General features: G+C 36.6%; 1 protein-coding gene across 1 annotated transcript; it reads right to left on the bottom strand.

The window, feature by feature from the left end:
- Window positions 1-1,987: 1,987 nt before the first annotated feature.
- On the bottom strand, window positions 1,988-22,270 carry FBXO9 (F-box protein 9). Its single transcript, XM_012723960.1, has 13 exons — window positions 22,189-22,270; window positions 18,463-18,565; window positions 17,128-17,283; window positions 15,008-15,065; window positions 13,598-13,697; window positions 11,557-11,687; window positions 10,728-10,842; window positions 8,357-8,475; window positions 8,079-8,169; window positions 7,281-7,376; window positions 6,877-6,970; window positions 4,865-5,016; window positions 1,988-2,592 (listed from the first exon to the last, which is right to left on the bottom strand). The coding sequence occupies exons 2-13, from the start codon at window positions 18,505-18,507 to the stop codon at window positions 2,484-2,486; spliced, it is 1,266 nt and encodes a 421-aa protein (XP_012579414.1). The 5' UTR covers window positions 18,508-18,565; window positions 22,189-22,270; the 3' UTR covers window positions 1,988-2,483.
- Between the last annotated feature and the right edge of the window lie 211 nt (window positions 22,271-22,481).

Here is a 22,481-nt window from a genome sequence, read left to right as displayed (position 1 = left end):
GGTCAATCAGGAGGATTGGTAGTGCTGTTTTCTTGTGAATGTGAAAACCAGCTCCTCCTGCCCTCCCCCTCACACACACACACACACACAAAATGAAAACCAAAAGTAAAAAGATGGGAAAACAGTGTCACCTAGTGGCAAATGCATGGTTCTGTTAATCTTGCTCAATAAAATTAGTATGGAGAGTCCATGGAATGTGTCCAACCCTTCCTAGGCATTTTTTAATTTGGAGTTCACAAATTAAAACATTTAAATCAAGAATTTAGAAAAAATGACCCCTGTTCTCAATGAACCTAGAATTGAATGGAGGCACATTAACATATAAAACATTTGAATAGTGTGTGAATAGTTCACATGGTGGATTTTAGAAATATAAATAAGGTACTCATTCTGGTGGGAGTCAAGTGATGTGTGACAGGGGCGCTGAGCTAAAGATTAAGGGGAACTAATGACCTCCACACTTGGCTTACCTGTCCCCATGGCCAGCTGAACAAGGAGAGAAACCATGAAGGTTGAACTTAGTACACATCCTCCATCTGTTCTCATTTTCTTGCATAGACTAAAATAGCAAAAGACAATATACATTGTAAGGTTGAGGATAGTTACTCTAGAGTCAGAAATTGGGATCAAAGCTAAAGCTAAACCCTGCAAATGTAATTAAGAGTCCACACCCTCAACTCCCAATGATCCTAAGCAATTCTACCTTGCCCACTAGGGTTAAGGGGCTGGGGAGGAACATGCAACATAGGAAGAGGTGATTCAACATGCTGATGATTAGACCAGATACCCAGTGAGGACATCTGAGCATGGGTAGTTCAAGCATGGTAGGACATGCAGTTTGCGGGGACATTATTTTGCTGTTTTTTAGGTTAAGTATGATATTACTGCCACTTTTCCACCATACTGGTTTCTATAATGTCAAATAGAGCAAAGGAAGGATATGTCTCAATTTGAAAAACTTGTGGCAGGATTTGCAAAGGACAGGAAAGAAAGGCCACAGAGCAAAAATTCCTTCTGTTTAATTCATTTGGGTGTTAGAACCTATTTTTTGGTTTTCTCTGTTCTGATTTTCTGAGAATAAATGTAGATTACCTTTGCTTTTTTTTTTTTTAATATACAGAAAATGTAATCAGAAAGGAATACTTTTCAGCTTCACATAAAAGAAGTGAAAGATATGTTGGTCACAGGGGAACCTTTGCATTGGTCTCCACTGGCTGTCTGCAATATCATCTAATGGGGAGGAGGGCTGGAAAAAAAATAATCTTCAAATGTGTTCCCTGAGGAAAACATTTTCTAACTTACTGTTATAATCAGATATCCTACTACCTTCTATATCAAAAATAATAGTCACAGCATGAAAAGCAGCATGTCGCTTCTTTCTCCCTCTTGTCCAACATGAGGAAAACATTTCTCAGATTGTTGCCAAAAAGTAAACCCAGAAGGTTCTTTTTCTGTACACGCACTGAAGGGATGTTTTTCATCTTTGTGTGAGCTTTCTTAAAGATCTGAACATACTGCCATGTGAGAACTTAGGGAGTGTCGACATGACCTTGAAAGCCACAGTGGCTGCAGATGTTGATTTCTGAAAGTCCCGAAGTACCAGTCTGTAGACCAGATCTGAACATGGCAGAGGACTGCCAGGCACCAACTCTGAGGTTAAATAATAGCAGTAGTTATGCTAGGGAGGGAACACATGGTTTACTTGGTGGTTGGCTCTCCCTCAACTCTAATTCTGGGATTTTAGTCCCAAATCTACATGATCCCCTACTGCTTTCTAAGATGATCAGTTGAGCTAGAGTTCTAGTCCTGAGGAATCACTTTTTCTCACCGACTGTCTTATTTATAAGGTCCTAGATGAGGCTGGAGAATAAAGACCTACAGTCTGTGGCTGCAATGATGAGAAGTGGCAGTGATTCTTAAAACACTAGCCACCCTATGGCCATTTGCTGTTCTGACATTTTTAAAAAGCCATGCAAATATATTTTCTTGAAAGAAACATTTATTTATGATCTTTATTGGTCAAACAGTTTCAAACAAATCCAGAACAGGTTTTCACATTTTGAGCCTTTAGTGCAAAGACAATACATCATGCGTGAAATAAAAAGCTTATCCAGTGGAGCTTCCCTGACGCATTTAAATACTGGGAATGACCAGGCAGAAGACTTATGTGACAGAAATCTGCTCAAATATCTGCTTGAAAAAGGACATGATTAAAACCCCCGATTAAGGTTTTTTACAGCATAAATATGCTTAAACAACTTGTAATCTCAACTTCTAACTTTAAACAAACACCCCAAGAATCAACTATATCCCTTTAAATAAAAAAAATAATTAATTTATACTCTTCTTAAAAGAACTCCAACAATGCAAAATAAGTTCCAATTCCATATATATATATATATATGTACATTTATAACTTAAGTACTCTTTTGCTCTATATACTTTAATTCATGCAACAGTGACAAAGGACTGGATATGAGGCTCTACAGAGGCCTTTCTGAGAAAGCAGTGTAGCTCCTCACTCTGGCGAAGAACAAGGGGGTATACATCTTGTCAATCTCAAAAGCAGTGACTGCAGTCTCACCAGTTGATCTGAAAAAAAAAATACCCATGAAATAGTCAGTTATAAGAATTTCAACTCACTTAGAATCCTTGTGTATTTCTGAGCAGTGTTGTTTCATGCCTTAGTCTCTTTAAATTTTAGCTCAGCTCAGTAAATTCTAAATAATATAACCATTTCATACAAAATTTGAAAAAATTTTTTAAAAGCATAAAAAGGTTCATGCAATGTCCTCCTTTAGTCATATTAAGTATCCAAATGTTTTTCTGAGTAGCTTAACCTCCATGCAACTATATTACTGAGATCAGACTTTAACAATAATCCTGATTTTTTTTTATTTAACATTATGATATACTCATGTCATCATATCACTCAATACACTTTAGAAGCTATTTTTAATAGCTGCATACTATTTCACTACCTGTTTCTATCACCTTTTATTTATTTATTTTGTACCACAATTTAGAGATTACAATTATGTTGGAGATTTAGGTAATTTTCTGTATCTGTCAATGAAAACTACTGTTGTGATGTTTTTCATTATGTTCTGTGAGATTCCTAGGGGTATAGTTTCTAAGTCAAAGGTCATAAGTAATTCAAGACTCTTACTTAATAAATGTATATTTAAAGAATGAGTCCTCAGCCCTCCCTGATGGCGTAGCGGGTTAAAGCATAGCACTAAGAAGAAGCTAAAGCCACTTCTGCATGAGTTTGATTCCCGCCTGCCCTGGAGGAGATCCACATGGCGTGGCAGACCTCTCCTGACCCGCCCGCTGCTCCCCTCAGCAGTGTACTTCGTCGATCTGCCTGTTCTGCTCCCCACTCTGTCCCTGGTGAAGCCTCTCACCACCTGCGAGCCTCTGGTCTGTACCCCAGTTCTGGATGCACAAATACATAAATCTTTAAAAAAAAAAAAGAATGAGTTCTAAGACAGAATTGAATGACTTAATATTTGCATGATCAGTAGAATAATTACAGTGGGAGAGGAGAAGCAGGTGTCAAGTTACACTATCACAGCCTTTTATTTTTTCCTAAAAAAATGAGAAATACACAAAAGTCAAAAATTCAAGTGGCTTCATAAATAAAAGGAAGTCAATTCACTTACAAATTTTCTGTGTTTGGCTCTTATTTTTGAAAGAAAAAAAGTCCACGTCACAGATTACTGAAGGAAGCAAAATGAGGACAAAGAACTGGTAGGTAAAGGGAAAAAGAAAGAAAAAAGCTCTTTCCCAGTTTTCAAGACCTTCCAAATGAGTGGGGGAAAGTAAGGTAGCCATGCCAACAAGAAAATGGTTAACGGGTCACCTCAAAACCTGGGTTTAATTAGGATGGAGCTTTATCAGTCACACACCAGTGTACTTTTTCAAACTTAACAACAGTGAACTTCCATAGTATGTGAATTGATATTTTACCTATTTTTTAAATTTTTATTTATTTCTGTTCCTTTCCTTACTCATTTCACACAAGTAAGTCCTAATTCATAGAACAAAGAACTTTAAATAGGAACCAACTAACCTAGGTTTAGCTTGGGAATACATGATACATTTTTAGCAGCCTTGTTTTAATATAAAATGCATTTTTATGAAAATCAGTATGTAATCTCTGAAGATAAACTAGATGAAAATAAAGTGAAAGATGCTACGACTGGGGAAGAAAAATGTTGTAATGTTTTACAACTGCCTTGGGAAAGTCATGCATGGCCAACTTTGAGTTGACTGAGCACCATTCTATTCATACAATCCTTTTTCTGGTGGCGGTGCAGCACTCTGAGGCTATGGCAGCCACTGCAGCACCACTATGATCCCCCCACCAAGAAGGTGACTCACATGGTGTGGCAGACCTCTCCTGACCCGCCTGCTGATCTCCTCAGCAGTGTACTTTGTCAATCTGCCTGTTCTGCTCCCCATTCCGTCTCTGATGAATCCTCTCACTACCCCCCTCCCCACACCCACACACCTCTGGCCTGTATCCCCAGTTCTCTATGTACAAATAAATAAAACTTAAAAAAAAGAGAGAGAGAAAGAAAAGAAACCTGCTTTCATTTCCAAAGCAGTAGGACTCATTCACCATCGGTAGTTCCCATGGAGTTCTGGATATTCCATTTCCTAGGCGATCTTTAGTTTCTTTTCTTTTCTTTTTTTTTTTTTTGGCCTTTTTTTGACTTACAGGAACAGTATGCCATGGTTTACTCTGGTAACATAATGCTAACTTTGAGGCATTCAAGACATATCTTAAGCTTCCTAAGCCTGACATAAAATACATGTTTATTCTGTAACTTTGTTATTTTTACTACATTTCACCTACTTGTAAGTAATGTGACAAGAATGATGTATCCAGATGAGTTTGTTGAACCTCTGGTGGCCAGTAGAACACAGTTGTAACCCCACATGAAAACTCTGATCTGCTTCTTGTACAGGGACACGACGAAAATATCTGTACTTATAGTCAAGTGGTTTCTGTAAAACAAAGAACACAAAGTTATAATGACACCTCATTTCACTGATTTTATATAAATATATCTTTATAGGAAATATGATACACAACTGATAACAGAAGTAACATAATATCTACATACAGTAGAGTTGTCTTAGATATCAAAAGAGAATGTACATAGATGTCTTCAAAAACGTTCAGGACTCTAAAAATGTAAGGTTTTATTCCCTAACTTCAAATCTGTTCATCATCACAGTAACTCCACATGCTAAATGTGACTGCACTACTACTATGTAATGGCTAAAGGAATGAAGATCCAGGCAGTTCCAATAAGAACTTTATAATCAAAGTTATAAAGCAGTTTGAGAAAAGGAATTAAAATTTCACTCTCTTATCTCACAGTTTAGACTTTGTTTCTATTTGACAACATTTGGGAATGTTTAAAAAGGAAAATGATAAATTGGTGAAGGCTGCAGAAGAGCAGAATGTCTTTTGCAATACAGCAAAGTAAGTCAATGGAGAAATGATGTGACAAGATTCATTAGACTCTTAGTTCTCTAAATACTGCCACTAAAAATACAAAAATATCAATGTTACGTGTGGTTTGATTGTATCATATTCTGGAGAGAAAGCTGGTACTACAAGTGGGAGCTTCTCAACTCTTTTATTAGATAAAAAATTGAACAGGCCCTTCCTGGTAGCGCAACAGATTAGTACGCAGCACTACAAGGTAGCTGCAGCTGCTTCAGTGGGAGTTTGATCCCCTACCCCAGAGGTGATCTGCATGGTGGCAGGCCTCTCCTGTCTCACCCACTGCTCCCTCAGCAGTGTACTTCCTCGAGCTGCCTGTTCTACACCCTGCTCTGTCTCTGGTGAAGCCTCTCACTGTCCCTGCACCTCTGGCCTATACCCCAGTTCTGTATGCATAAATAAATAAATCTTTTAAAAATATATAAACAACTAGGCCCTCATAACTTCTCAAATTCAGCTTCAGAAACCTCATGGCCAACATCATAATTCTATCAACTTTCTCTGCCCCTCAGATGGCTGGCCCAGACTCTAGCAGTCTACCAAAGGAAGATGGAGAAGCCAGTAAAGATGGCCAGAGGGTGATAGGTCTCACAGAGGAAACCCGGCCTAATTCTCTCAATACATGATGCTGGGAAGAGAGGACATTCAAACTGCACACTAATTTATTAGTAATTCAATTATTTATGTATAGTACTAATTTATTCAAAAGTTCTTTCAAAACCTTTACTGATTTATAATTTATTTAGGTGAGTATACTCACATACGACTTCTTGATTTTCAACCAGAATTGAAAAAATGCACATTGAGAAAGTTCGTGGAAAAAAAAATAGGTTTCAAACTATTTTAAGAGAGTTTACAGACTTCTAGAATGTAATAATTTAATAATCATTTTTGCTTGGTGTATTTTTCCTCTTTTAAGGACACAAAAAAGTTATCTTACATGAGCTTATTTCCAGAAACCAAAATTCTCTGTAAGAATATTCTTGTGAAAGAATTATCTACATGAGCCAATTTAAGAGAAAAATCCCCTATGGTTCAAAATGAGAAAAGCCAAAAAAGCATAGTTCAGATATAATTTTACTAGTCATTACATAGAACATTTGGGTTTTATATTTTCTGGATCAGTCTAGGAAACCATCTGGAGAAAAACAATCTAATCTGATCTAATTAAAAAATAATATTTTAGAAAGCACTTCAATTCTTTTAAAAGATATACTAGAAGTCAATATACATTTTGTATAATAGTTTAAATAATGAAACAGTTTTTTTTTTATACTTTCCAATAAAGAATGCTTAAATGGGTATAACAATACAATAAAAAGGAAACTGCCAATTCCACCTTGCATACTCACTTCTTCTTTTTTCTTAGTTATCACAGCAAATACTTTGGTCTGATTGTCTGTATCTTGCGACAAGCGATAATGACCCAGCAGAATTGCATCAGTTCTAAAAATTTAAAAACACAATTTTAATCTGTCTATTACAGTTGTTTTATATTTTAAAGTAACTAGAAAGTAAAGGATTACAAAAGCTAGTTTATACAATTTGTCTGACAAGAATTTGCTAGGATATGAACTATTCCGGTTCCTAAGACCCCAGATACCTACTGAAGTACATTCTGCAGAGAGGCTCAGGAGTTGGTGCTTTTCCTAAGAGCCTCCAGTAATCATCCACCATTAAGGAAAGACAGGGCGGCATTAACTTGCAAGTAAACGTACGAAACATGGACTGGATAAAAACTACAGAAAAGTAATACCTGGTATTCCGAGTTCTTAAACGAGGAACAATGGATAGCGGCTCCTCAGGGGTCGTCAACATCATCATATGGCCATCAGGAAAGAACCTTATGTACCTGTGCAGAGAGAAAAAGGACACCAAAGACAAAGACACAACACAACATAAAGTGTAACACAGGTCCTTATTTACTCGTACCTAAGCCAATTCATAGCTATGATAGGAGAAAATACCCCGGCAAAAGAGTTGATAAAACACCACTGGAATAAACATGACCATCAACTTGTGAGTCCAGCAACAAAAAGCTAAAGGCATTTTATTGTTTTTCTTATAGAACTGCTGAACTTCTAGCCTCATTCACTGAGTAAAAAAATCATTAAATATCTCTCTGTTAAAAGTTCTATGTGTTTCTCCTATAATACTACCAACGACAAACATATCTGAGCTCTGATGGTAAGTAATACACAGCTACTAACATTAAATCTACTTATTTCTCAGAGACAGTAATATCTGATGAACAATAATTCTAAATAATTAATAGCACAAGCTATCTGAAAAGGGAAATGAGCTAACCAAGGCAAAAGAAATGTAAGTGCTTGGCAACAGAAAACGATATTTAGATTTTGAGACCAGGAGGAATTAACCAACTTATAACATCTTATTGATTCCTTGAGAGCAGTTCCTGTTAAAATACAGGACAAAAATACTAGGGTTGACTCTGTGGATAAATGCACAAGCCACAAAGAAAACATGTCCAATAAGTAATAAACTATACTCGAGAGAGAGAATTTTTCACTCACTGAGTTTACTACAGTTGTACCTGTAATATTCCACTTGGTGCCAGGCTCTATAGAAACCATCAAGAGACTGCTCCCCTTGACGAATATATGTGGTTTTACTGATATATACTCCTATGAAAAAACAAATGTAATGAAAAATATTTAAAATTACAGTCATATATTTCCAACTTTATTTTTATTGTAGTTTCTAAGTATCTTCATAGTACTTACGTTTGCTACAGGAGATTAAAACTGTAGATTTATCAAAATCAGAATGCTAGTTCACCATTTACCCTGAATCCTAAGGCATTTAACTTACCATCAAACCTAACACGGGGCCTTTCTAGAAACATCTCTCTCCAGGATGTGTATGGAACAAGTTTAATACAGCTTCTGCCCCAAACTTTCAAGCAGGCCAAGCGCCATATTTCAGGGTCCCTAGGAAATAAAACCATAACATATATATATATATGCAAAACATACTGACTGTTATATATCAGTTGGAACCATCATTATATATAAAAGGTGTATAAGTTCTGATAGGCAGATCTCAGAAATAACCTTGCTACTAGCCATCCTTTATTCAGCAAGTATTTGCTGAGTCCTGCCAGGCATTGTACTGGAGATACACTGATGAAGAGGCAAAAGCCCTGCTCTTTTAATGGTGGGGAAAAAAGAAAAATTAAGAAAATACTGCAAAAAAAGCACAGGGTAGAGAGACAAGGACATGCTGTTGGGGAAACATAGTATTTCAGATTCAGGTGGCAGCAGCAAAGTGAGCAAGGTGAAGTATAGAGAATATGATTTGAAAGGTGTAGTCAAATGGAGTGGTGAGGTAGTGGTGGTTATGAGCAGACTGTGTCCGTAAAAAGATTACTGCAGGGGTTTATGGAGAACATGTTCCATAAGAACATGTTCAAGGGGGTGTGGAAGCAGGGAGGTCATATAGGGTGTCCCTACCATAATCCAGACCAGACATCATGGTGACTGAACCAGATGATACTTACAGAAGCACAAAAATGGTCAGTCTGGGCATATCTTTTGAAGATAGCACCAAGATATTCTTAAAGAATGAGTGCAAAAAGTGAAGGAAAAAATTCATTGAAAATGAATGGACATAATTCTGATGCAACTCAAAACATATCATCTATAATTTAAAACAATGCTTTTAATAATGCAAGAACTATTTATATTGGAGCCAGACTGCAAAAAGAATCTCCCTCTCAATTTCATATTGGAATGTTTGTTTTGAATTTCTTTCAATGATTACTTTTATAACATAAGACATTTTACCCCTGTAAATTTGTATTCAGAACAAGTACTTCTTTATAATATTTTCTCACATATAATTAAAAGTTAACAGGGTAACAATGCTAGAATGCCAGTTGCAAAAGCTTAGTGGCAATTCACTGAGTGTTTAACAAGTACTTACTAAATACTTACTAAGTTGCACAAAGAATCACCAAAAAGCAAAAGCTTCAAGCAATTCAAAAGTTTACCCAAAATATAATATTCAAACTTGAAATTAGGTTATTTAAAAGTAGTGCATCTGAACTTTAAGAACTAAAATTTTTATAAAAGTTCTAGATAATGAGGACTAAGTATATTTTTTTAACTTTATTTTTAAATATTTATTTATTTATGCATAGAGAACTGGGGTACAGGCCACAGGTACAGGGATGGTACAAGGATTCACCAGAGACAGAGTGGGGAGCAGAACAGTCAGATTGACAAAGTACACTGCTCAGGGGAGCAGCAGATGGGTCAGGAGCGGTCTGCCACGCCATGTGGGTCACCTCTGGGGCCAGGGATTGAACTTGCACTGAAGCAGCTGCAGCTAGCCTGCAGTGCTGCATCCTAACCTGTTGCACCACCAGGGAGGGCCTAAGAATATATTTTTGACATAAGATACCCATCAGTGATAATCAGTATAATCACTCAGAATCAAATGACTTTATACTAAACTAAAATTATTTTTCATATAGCAAGATGCTAAAAGTATGGGATATCTTTTAAGAAAGTTCCAGTACACTCTATATTACTACCATTTAGGTTTAGAGTTACCATGAAAATGAACTGAATATACAATTCTTTTTCCAAGTCAGCTAAGCTGGCATGAAAACTATCCTGTGGAAGCAATATATATGACTATATTTGTTCTACATAGTATTTTATATCCTGGAAACCTAGGCATACTAGCCTTTAAACAGTAAGTTGTTTGAGAAAATCACAGAGTTTAACTAAACTGGCTGTTTTAAGCTTTTCCCCAGAATATCAATAAAAATTCTTCAGTCAAAACTGTGAAACTCATAATCCTTTTTCACCACTACTGAGTTATTTTAAAAAATAAATAAATAAAATAACCCCTGGTGGCGCAGGGGTTAAAAGCTATTATCAGACACAGTGGCATGAGTAAGATCCCAAACCAGGAGTTAACCCACATGGCACAGCAGCCCACGTAGCACAGACCTCACCTGTCATGCCTGCAGCTCCCTCAGCATTATTTCAGTAGATCCACCTGTTCTACTTACCACTCTGTTTCCCGTAAAGCCTCGCAACTCTCACACCTCTACCCTCACCCCAGTTCTTTCTGCATAAATAAATATATATGTTAAAACAAATAAAATAAAATTTGTAATAAGTACTAATTTGTAATCAGATCCCAAAAATCCACAAATAAACTTAAGTACCTGGCACAGATATAGAATCCTCTGCACACCTGTGACAGCTGTTCTAATGATCTGAGGTCCAAGTCACTGGACACCACCCACCGGAAGATATACATCAGGACCTCCATTGGAAGCACTGCAAATAAAAACACGACACTCTTATATGTCACTCTGCTGCTAGGTTCCCATGCTACTATCTTAAGTATTCCTAGAAATTTACAAATCAAATCCTCAGTAGTGCTTAGAGATATAGCTTACGTGTATTTAAGCCACCCAAATTGATAATTAAGACATAAATTTTCACTCCTTTTTTAATACAGAACAGATGTAAAACGGCTTTACAAAGTACCCCTTTCTTTTGGTAGGTCATTTTATCATCATGATATATTAAAACAAATGTCAGAGAAAGTGTGTGATCTGCTAACACTAAAAAGTTATTTTCATTTACTTGAAATTTTTCAATTGCCCTCTTATGAAAAATCCCATAAACAATGTTTAACATATGAACGGAAAAGGAAAACACTGACTTTTAAACATTCAGCCTATCTCAGAATTAATAACCTTGCAGAAACATTTTATACCAATATTCCAGTAATTTTCTTAAAGCTGGTCCAACAATTCTGACACTTACCCACTTAGACCTTTACTTTATTCAAACAACTTACTATAAACTGTTTACTTCGGATTTTGAAGCCCATACTAATATATACAAACAGTAACTATAACCAGATCTCCTACCATATTTTGAACTAACATTATTGACAAATGATATTAACTAGTAAGTTTAGAAAACTTAACTCAAAAATGAAAGTATACTTCTCATGGAGGTATAACGAGTATGAATTCACACCTGATATATGAGTCTGACTGCTCTCAAGTTCAGGTTGACACAGTTTGAGCACAGATTCCTGAAATGTGAGCTGCTGCTGGAAGTAGGACAAGAGATCTGCCATCTTGGTATCATCATCATTATCTTCCATGCTGGAAAAAGAGGGAAGTAAATTAAAAAAAAAAAAAAAAAGCCTCTATCTATAAGCACACAGTTTAGAAACTGACTTTTTTTGTAAGACTTTCAAATCTACTTTAGAAAGTCATTGAAAAGCAACTGTGACCACTTTATCATGCCTCAGAAAAAGGTGTCATGACAGTCATCCCAAGAAAAAAACTTAATTCCCACCCAGAAAGAATTAGAACATGTGGGAACAGGTATTGAGATTTAATTAGTTTTATTGTAGAGATTTCATGAATTAGTGAAAAGGATAACTTTAAACGATTTAAAAACTCATTAAATAAAAAAAAGTCTTTAAGTTTCCATAATCCATTCTAACTGGATAAAAGTCAAATATACAGATGTCATTTGAGGTACTCACTTACCAAGGGTATTCTAACAGTACCTTAATTTAATTTAAAAAATCTTAGCAGTGTCCATAAATCATCAACCAATATAAACAAATATGTAGTTAAGAGTTCTAAGAAAATATCTAACCTTTCATTTTTGTTGAAATTAATCTTAAAAATGAAAACTAAGAAAGAAATCTGGATGAGGATGAATTTAGAAAAGTAGGAAGAACTTAATATAAGAAAGGGAAAGATGAAGCTAGATAAATTTAATGTTTACTAACATTTAGGATTTATTAGATTTTTATATGGAAAAAAAAGCAATTGTATTCTTAAAGAACTTTCGCAGCATTGGATTTGTATTAAAAGATGGGAAAGAAAAGAAATGCTTCTTTCAATGTTTTGATTGAATTATTTTAACAGTACCTAGTAGCTATTTATAAAACTGGCTAAAAGCTGGGTCTAAGTGACTCAATGCAAATTTAAGGAAGGTTTAAAACAACTCAAATGAGTTCTTTTGAATATCAACTACTTCACACTGTTAAATTTAGTGAACAATATTATTAAACAAAAAGTTAAAATATGGAATGTTATTCAAAGCTTAAGCATTAATATTGTAAGTTTAAAACACTGGCAATAAGCATGTTATCAATGAAGGTAATTGTGAAATAATTTATAAGGTATTTCATAACATATGCAATATAGTAATAGTAATATAATGTCTCACTAGCTTTATTTTTGTATGTTTTGCTCATTTTACACTGACATTCCCTCTTGGGAATAGAATCCCTCTCCTTTAATATCAGCAAAATTGAGCTTTTGGAGATATTCTTTTTGCTGGTATCAAAACAATTTTGTAGTTGCCTTACAAATAACCTCAAAAGCACTGACTTAAAAATATATTCGACTAACCTTTGTCCATACGAAACTATCAATGTCACTTCATAATTTCCATGCAAGCAGCATCTATCCAAACTAACATGGCTTCTTTTAGGCATGCTTGTATTCTATACCTGTGCTTTTAAACAACTGTTCCTCCAATTAACCTTAATAATGGAAGTCTGGATAACACTCTACCTACATACCTTGAAAGAATAAAGTATTGTTATAGTTCATCATTTTCCTAACAATATGCAGTCTTTAAAAAATAAATGGAGTTTCAAACATAAACCAAAAGGAGAAAGACTAGTGTACTGAAATCCCATGTACTCGTTACCCAATTTATCAACTTTAATAGTTTTCACTTTAAATAGGCTCCAGAAAGTTGAAATGTGTCTTATTAATTTACTCATTTCAATAATCACTGCTTTTATTTAAAAAGTCACCTGCTGTCACTTATTGTTGCTGTTTATCTATTTAGAATATGCATTTCTACATTTTAATCTTAAAATTTTCCTAATTAAAATTTTTTATAGCTTTATAAACAAGTCTTCACACTGAAGACTACATATTTTAACAAAAGGAGCACCATCTTCTTATGTTAAGAATCAACAGGGCAAAGATGCTTACTTTAAACAAACTATATATTACTGTCTATCAAGTTATATACGCACTAGCTGTTTCCAACGCCATCACCATCTGGAGACCGGGTATAAGTAATCTTGAACTCTATATCAGGTACAAGCTGCATAGCCCTACGATAAAACTTGATGGCTAAAAGAAGAAATAAAGCTAAATTAGCTATGGCCACACATTTTTGTCATTTCCTTTGATCATCCTTAACTGTGGTTTAATTTGGTAACATTCTTAACAGTCATATTCCCCTTTTCTACATGCAACAAGAGTTCAGTGAACAAACTGATTTCCAAATCGACTACTAGTAACCTCTTTTCTCAAGGTAGAAGCTTAAGATGTTGTACTTGACTCTTCTCTTTTAGTCCTTCCCATCTTTTGCCTCACCCTCTTCTGTTTTGGCAGGAGTGATCTTATGTGGCAGTCTTTCTTCAGGCCTTGAATTGTTATAGCCCCAACAAAACCCCTTTTCTTTTGAGAATAATAAGTTAAAATCAACTGTTTTCTACTGAGTGGAATAAAGACAAGAATTTTTCAGAATTTATCCATCAAATTCAACTTCCTTTAACCAAGCTGCCTCTTACTTTGACGTACAACTCTTAAAACTTTTTTTTTTCTTTTTTAATTTCCGGGCCAGGTGGTTTAGAACTATAATAATCTTTCATACAGAGCTATACCAATAGAATTGTAGAGGCCAATTAATTATTTTTCCCTAAGATGAAGATTATTCACTTTAATACACTCTGCCATACTTATTACTCTGGAGGAATTATAATACACTAAGTGAAGAGGGATTCTTACAAACTAGTAAGGACTCGAGAGCTTTTGTCCTTTTAATATTTTGTAGTAAAAATATCAATAGAGGAAACTTGCAAATAAATGCAGCTCTGAAAGTGTTAATTTGGAGGTATTTTTAAATGATTCAAGCACAAGCATTTTTCCAATTATTAGCTTAACTATCACAAAATGAAAGCATAACTACCAACAGCCCCATTACTTTGTTTACTTATGCATTTCTACTGGGTGAATATAAGGGACAAAGCTGAAGGGTAGTTTTCTTTTTAGTAAAATAAAAATTATTATTTAGAAAATATTTATCTTGTACTCGGTCAATCCTTTATATTTTCTTCCTACAAAATAATTTTCATTTATAAAAGGAACACATCTTATTTCTAAATGAGTAATGGTATTTTTAAGACTTTACTAGTGAAGAATAAACAGTAAAACCTAAATCCAGAAAAAGATTATTTTACTTATCCTATATTGATGATTCCCTGCAATATTTTTTGCAAAGAGATAAAATTATACGAGACATTTTTTTTCCTAACTTTTTTAAAAAGCAACTTCAAATATTGGGAGACTGATATATTCCAATTTTCAAAAAAGGATCAGTAACAAAAAGTTGTTATTCAGCAAAATTATGAGAATATAATCCTAGGATGAATTTTTACCTTCATAAAGAGCTCCATTCTGTTCTTCTTCTACTGCTTTTAGAAAGAGTTCTCGAGCCTATAAAAATAATGAAAAACAATTTTTGAAAACCTATATTAAAATGAGTATGAGTAGTGAAAGCCTGTTAACAAATGGTGCTGGGATAGTTGGAAATCCAACAGGCAAAACAATGCACCTCAATCTAAACCTCACATCTTACTGGTCTGTAGCCCAGTTCTGTATACATAAAAATGAACTTGAAAATGAAATCAACAATTTAGAGGGCTTTCCCTGGTGGCACAATAGGTTCAAGGGCAGTACTATTAAGCTATTCTCAGCCTCTGCAGCATGAGTTCAATACCCCTCCAGGAAGGTGACCCACATGGCATGGCAGACCTCTCCTGACCCGCCCACTGCTTCCCCTTAGCAGTATACTTCATCAGTAGGCCTGTTCTGCTCCCCACTCTGTCTCTGGTGAAGCCTCTCTCAATGCCCCTGCACCTCTGGTCTGTACCCCAGTTCTGTATGCATAGATAAATAAATCTTTAAAACAAAAACAAAAAAAGGTAATGGATAGCAGCAGATGCTGATGAGGACGCAGAGACCCTCGGTTACTCATACATTACTGACAGGAACATAGGTGCAGACACTCTGGAAAGCAGTTTGGGATTTACTCTGAACTGAACATGCACTTTACAACCCAGTAGATGCACTCTTAGACATTTATCTCAGAGAAATGAAACTTATGATCGTGCCAAAAATTGCATGATATACTTATGTTCATAATAACCAAAAAGTGGAAATGTTCTTCAACTTCAGTAATTTTTTAAAATGGGGTTCAGATTCATCAAAGATATAACTTATTAATATTTATGCACCCAACAAAAGGACACTTAGTTAGATAAAGTGCTATTAACAGATCTAAAACAAGATATTGAATATACAATGATTGTGAGAGACCTCAATACACCAGTGACATGAAGGGATAGATCACCTAGACAAAAAATTAAAGAAATAAATGCCTTAAATGAATTGTTTGACCATATGGAACTAATGGATGGTTATAGTTTTCCATCCTCAAAGAAACGAATATACTTTCTTAAGTAAACATGGAACATTCTCAAGAATACATCATATACTGGGACACAAAACTTGTCAAAATTACACGAAAATAGAAATTTTACCACACATATTCATAGATCACAATGATATAGAACTAAGTATTAACCATAAAAAGGATTTTCAAATAAACCAAAACATGTGAGGCCAAACAAAATGCTTCTGAACAACTCTAGGATCAGAGAAAGAAAACAGTAACTGGAGACTAATGAAAATGGAAAGAGAGGCTAACAGCCTACAGGAAGCTCTAAAGCTGCACTACATGGGAAGTTGGTAGCAACATAGGTTCCCATGCTCTCCCCCCAAAAAGCACACACACAAGAAAAATCTCAAATAAACTAACTCTGAAGATGAGCAACTGGAAAAAAAAATAAAGTCAGTAGAAGGAAATAACAAGTTTTAGCAGAAATAAGTGGAACAGAAAACAAAAAGTCCAAATGCGTAAGCTGCTGGCCTCTGCAGAAATGGAGAAGTGAAGTGGTGTACTGTGTTTACCTCATGTGCATATTAGCACAGAGACAAATGATCAGGTAGCATGCCCAATTTTGTCAGTGTACGCACTCTCAAAACTTTCCAGAATAAGGAAGTGATTAGTTCATATTTATAAATTTGTTTAGTACAAATATAACAAAATACTATTAAATCTTTGGAAAGATGTTAACATCTGATGAACTTTTTTCCCTTTTTGGGCTTCTGTTAATAAATTCAGAGGTATGAATCTTTTAGTGAATCTCAGGGCTCTATAAGTTACCAATACAGTTCCTATAGAATGTTTTTTCTATAGGAAAGATGCCAATAAGGAGTTAAGATATCATCCAAGGCCACTAGAAGTAGTGAGGGATAAATAAACTGATAAACCTGTCAAATTTTTCCACATGAAAAAAATTTTAATTTTAATGTATAACTTATGTGCTTATGTCAACAGAATACAATTATAATCATTACTTATGTCAGGGAAAATTTGTATGTACTTCTCCTTCCCTCCCAAAAGTTAATTTAGTACAATGTCCATAATACTTAACTTTTCTTCTTTTGCTAGTTCTTGTTTTCCTTTGGTGTCTGCTGCTTTTAGTAAAGAGCCTCTTGCTGCTCTGGAAGGTCGAGTTTCTAAGTTGTTAGAGCCCACACCTGGGGCAAGTTCAAACATCCACTGAGCTCGGAACATCTGCAGTTGTGCCTGTAAGGAGAAAAATTAGGAACTTATTAAGGAAGAACAGCTCATTCTTAAAATGCCATGTCACTAGCCTAACATGAATTTTCATAAATACATTTAAGATTAGAAAACACTCTTTAAATTACTAAATTAATACTTATTAAGCACTAATACCTTCTCAACTAATTTTTGGTTTAAAACTTTAAATTTATTTAAAAGTTTAAATTATTCTTAAAATAAGTTTGTACAGGAAAAAATCTAATTTTAATTTGAACTGAAAATATAAGTTATCAGTTAGGGACTGAATTAGACTTGAAACATTTCTTACTCAGTATATATCATGTAGTAATGTTAAAAGAGTGCAGCTAAAAAAAAAAAAAATCAGTGAGCCCAAAATCTTAATTTTAGTAAACATTCTCCTTAAAAAATGATTTAAGGGCCCTCCCTGGTGACGCAGCGGGTTAAAGCACAGCACTGAGAAGCTAAAGCCACTTTCGCATGAGTTCGCCTGCCCCAGAGGTGGTGACCTCATGGCGTGGCAGACCTCTCCTGACCCGCCGCTGCTCCCCTCAGCAGTGTACTTCGTCAATCTGCCTGTTTTGCTCCCTACTCTGTCTCTGGTGAATCCTCTCGCCACCCCTGAGCCTCTGACCTGTATCCCAGTTCTGTAGGTACAAATAAGTAAATCTTTTAAAAAAAAATTATTTTAAAAGGAAATATTCTTTTATCCTAATAAATGTCATTTGAAAATTTTTAATAGGACAAAGTGAAGTCCACTGAGTGGTGGGCCCAGGTGTACTGCCCAGATGCTGTGCAGGAATAAACCAAAGGCCATAGTTATTGAAAGTGCTACCAAAAAACCATCTTGCTGTAGGCCATTTTGGATACTGGCTCAGCAAGTTCAACCCCCTTTTCAGGAGATCCAATCATCAATGGACCATTTAAACTTTCAGGTGGTCAAGTCTATCAATTTTTTTCTTCAAATATACTGCATCACACTTGAGTCTCGGTTTGAATATTTTAAACCCACAAACAGATTTACATAGCAACTATTATTGATCTTTTTCTACAGAAAAAGAAATCTATTGATAGTTATAATTTGTTTTCTTTTAACCAGTTAAATTCAAAGCATTTGCTAATTTTCACAATAATGACCAACTTCTGCTAATGTGTAGAAAACAATGGAATAAGAATTAAATATACCACTGAAGAAACATGCCTGCAGATCTGTTTCAGCAGGATTTTCATTTTCTTCACCTTCTCCTGTTCTGACAGTATCAGAATGACAATCTTCCTCAGCTTCTGCCTAAGGGAAAGGAAAAAACAAATAGTCAGGAATATGCAAACATCAGTTTCCCTTTGTAATCTATTATTCATCTTCTATTCAGTTACAGGTCCAGTGAAATACATAATTGCTTTTCTTTCTGCTATCTTCTTCCTAGCTAAATTTATTTATTCCAATAGGTAAAATTTGATCCTTTAATATTTTAACACTGTATCTGCATGATAAATATCTTCCTTGGTAGGTGTTTGGTAGATGGTTACTTTTGAAAAGAGGCCCATATAATCCTATATAGATGTCCCTTCTCTTATACAACTGACATGTTATTAATCTCCAAATATAATTGTGTGTTTTTTAATATTTTAGAATGCTGGGAGCTCATTAAAATATGTAATAGTGAATGTTTTTGTAAAGCAATGCTTCTTTATTTACTAATGCATACAGAACTGGGGTACAGGCCAGAGGAGCAAGGGCAGTGACAGGATTCACCAGAAACAAAGTGGGGAGCAGAACAGGCAGATTGACAAATTACACTGCTGAGGGAACAGAGGGTGAGACAGGAGAGGCCTGCTGGGCCATGTGGATCACTTCTGGGGCAGGGGATCCAACTCGCACTGAAGCAGTTAAGGCTAGCTTGCAGGGCTTGCTGAGCTTTAACCTACTTTGCCACCAAGTAGGGCCGCAATGCCTTCTATTTTTAATCTGCTTTATACATCCTGATTTTTATGTACTAGATTGGAATAAAGCTGATTAGAATTACTGTGTATGGCTTAGGGTTTAAAAGAAGTCTCAGATCAGACTGCTCCCATTTATGCTCAATAATTGTTTGCTAAATTAACCTGAACTCCACCTTCCAGTGAAAATGAAGTGTTGCCTCAGGTAGGTCTGTTAGTTAATGGACTTATTAGCAAATGGAACTTACTCAACACTTGGTGTGTTTAACCCTAAAAAGACATGTGGCAATCAGGGAAATAACATTGAAGGTTAGAAACAAAAATGTAAAAAATTACTTAATTTTATTTGTTCCAAGGACAGTAGGGTTTACAATTGCAAGTTCAATTTATAATTTGTTTCCAAAAAGGACAAAAACATTTGTATTTACTACCAATTTTTTAACATATTACCCAGATACACTTGTATTACTTTATAACACAGCACAAGTAAGCCTTGCTTTCTATCTTATCTCTGGCAACCAGACTCAAAGCATAAATTCCTTTAAGACTTGAACCAGATAATATATGGTAAAGTGTTTGACACTATGTAAAGGCTAAGTCAGTGAGGAAATAATTAAGAGAAGCTATGATGCTGAATAAATTTCCAGAAAACTGGAAAATGTAAGCATGAATGCACTGCCAAAAATAAATACATATTTCTATATATGAGTTGCTTTAAGTCGAGAACTTTTCTAACCAAGATCACTAACAGGAAAATACATTATAAGAGATTCTGAATTTAAAGATCTCACTGAGACATGTATTGCTCTACTTTGCAAATAAGAGTCTTCTTTATAACTGTAAACTCTAAGTAGTTAATGAAGAAGACTTTCACTCCCTAGGGTATCCTTTCAATAATTTAACCTTTTATCTCTTGTCTAGCAATCATTCGAAACTGACTTAATTTCCAGAGCTTCTGTTGCTCTCTTCAGTCCTGTTCTTTTGCATATACTGGTTGCTCCCTCCATCTGGAATAACTTCTCCCTTACCAACTACTTCTAGTTATTTTCCAAGATTCAGGGATCATCCGAGTAGAAAGAACTTTCTGATCACCTGAATTACTTCTTTTGTTTCCCATAATACTTATGCCTGCACGTCACCACTTTACTGAAAGTATTTTTTAAATTATTTCCCTCAGTAATTAGTGTCCAACACACTCCTGATTCACAGTAAATGAATCAGGCCACAGCTATCTTATCTATGAAGAGTGCTGGTTCTGATGACCTTTGAGCTCCCTTTCATCAATAACATTCTGTAATTAAAAGCTGACTATGTATCAGCTTTGGTTATGTAATATTATACCAGGGTCTAGCATTAGGCTAGGTTCATAACAGGTGCTCAAAAAAACAAACAAAAAAAGAACTAACAAATAAAAAAGCCTATATATCCATAATGCACATCTCAGAGATGAGAAAAGGAACAGGAACCTACAATACAATATAGTATCTTTCTTCTGCCCTGAGTTTGTGTGTCACAATACAGTTCTTGTCCATCATTACTTTGATTTTAACAGTATGCTAATAAAAACAAGAAACTATCAAACTGGGTGTTTTATTACCACATTTTGTCAACTCATATATCACTTGAAATAAGGTCCTCAGCTGTCACCCACTGATTTTTGCCTTCTTTTTCATTTTTTTACAATATAGTTTGACCTCGCCTTTGACTTGAGTAGCTATTCTGTTCTCTTGAGCAGCTCATGTTTTCATCATTTTATTCCTGTTTCACACATGGAGATACGGAATACAAAAAGTTAAATATTTAATCCTGGTCTGAGAGCTGCTGAAAGTTTAGATGTGTGGCCCACTTTTCTTGCCTCAGATTTTTTTTAAAGGTTTATTTTATTTATGCATACAAGAACTGGGATGCAGGCCAGAGGTGCGGTTTGTGAGACGATTCACCAGAGACAATGAGGAGCAGAACAGGCAGACTGAGGAGGGCACCGCTGACGGTGGCAGATATACTGAAACATGCTGCTGAGGAAGGGCGAAGTAGTGGAGACAGGAGAGGTCTGCTGGTCATGTGGGTCAGCTCCCAGGCCGGCTGGGGATCAAGCTGCAGTGGCTGGTGAAAAGCTTGATAGCCCTGTCTTTATTTAACCCCTGTGCCACCAGGGAGGGAGATTTTTTTGTTTCAACTTTTCTGCCGTCCAGATTAACTTAATTTATCCATCCATTAATTTATTCAGCAAACATATGTGTGTCCACTATGAGCTAATTACTTTGGTAACATTTCACCCGTGATTCATTCCACCCTCGACAAAAATTTGCTTCTCAGGTGGTCAATTTACTAGAAGCTCAAGAAAGGCAGCCTGGACAGAGACTCCATATTCCAGCATGCAAGAGCCCCAGGGCATGTGCGTCGTCAAATTTTGGAGTTTAGCTCCGACTCCGCACTGGGACCGCACTGCCGCTGCTCCCACGCGGAGAAGTGCAACCGCCCATCCAATCCCAGGCCACTCGGGCTGCTGGCCAACAGCCACCTCAGGGCGCCGACGCGTCACGGGGCAGGTGCGTCCCAAGCCAGAACTCCTAAAGGGGCCAGAGCAGCCTCCCAGCCGGCACGGCTGTACAAAGGGGCGCAGTCAACAAGTGTCTCCACTTGCCTAGGTTCCCTCAGATTTCAGGCGCCGCTTCGGTTCTCAGCCTTGGCAAAGAACCTGAGAGGGAGGAGTCCTCAGGTGGCCGAGGACAGGCATTTTGTCTCCGCTGTCCGGCAAATCTGCTCTCTCCTCACAGCTAATCCGGGCTGAGGGAAAGGGCATCAGCAGGACAGAACCCCGGGGGGCATTCAAGGCTAGGGGCCCCGTAACGGGCGGCGGCCGTGCAGCTCCCACTCCTCCCAGTCTTCCCTTCTCGCAGCTCCTCCCAGGCCTGGTCCTTCAGGCACACCGCACCCCGATATCCCACAGCTCCCTCTGCCCCCGCACATTACCATGCTGGCTGCGCGGCCGGCCGCCGTCGAGAGGCTCTCTGCGCCCCCTCTGCACCGTCCCCACGAGGAGGTGTGCTGGGTGTCCGGGTGTCTACTCCTGTCAGTCCGCTGCAGCTGGGCTTAGCAGAGTTCTCGGTCTGAGAAGCGCACCAGGCAGCGGCTGTAACTGCGGGCCCGGCGTACGGCAGCCATCTTCACGGGGCAGGGGGCCAGATCCCGACACGCAGGAGCGGCGGCCGGGGACTCGCGGAGCGGAAAGGCGCCCGCTGCCAGCCAAAGCAAGGTCTAAGCGA

The sequence above is a fragment of the Condylura cristata genome, unplaced genomic scaffold (assembly GCF_000260355.1).
Source record: "Condylura cristata isolate star-nosed mole 26May11 unplaced genomic scaffold, ConCri1.0 scaffold00001, whole genome shotgun sequence".
Lineage (NCBI taxonomy): Eukaryota > Metazoa > Chordata > Mammalia > Eulipotyphla > Talpidae > Condylura > Condylura cristata.
This window is presented reverse-complemented; position numbering and strand designations above follow the sequence as displayed.

What these genes read in the sequence shown, in the direction of transcription:
- FBXO9 (XM_012723960.1), bottom strand. Translation starts at nt 18,507, where the DNA reads ATGAAAATCCTGCTGAAACAGATCTGCAGGCATGTTTCTTCAGTG. An exon ending in GATGGCGTTGGAAACAGCTA is followed by an intron (nt 11,688 to 13,597) that starts GTGCGTATATAA and finishes CTCTTTTTCCAG; the next exon opens with CATGGAAGATAATGATGATG. An exon ending in TCTTGTCACATTACTTACAA is followed by an intron (nt 2,593 to 4,864) that starts GTAGGTGAAATG and finishes TTTTTTTTTCAG; the next exon opens with ATCAACTGGTGAGACTGCAG.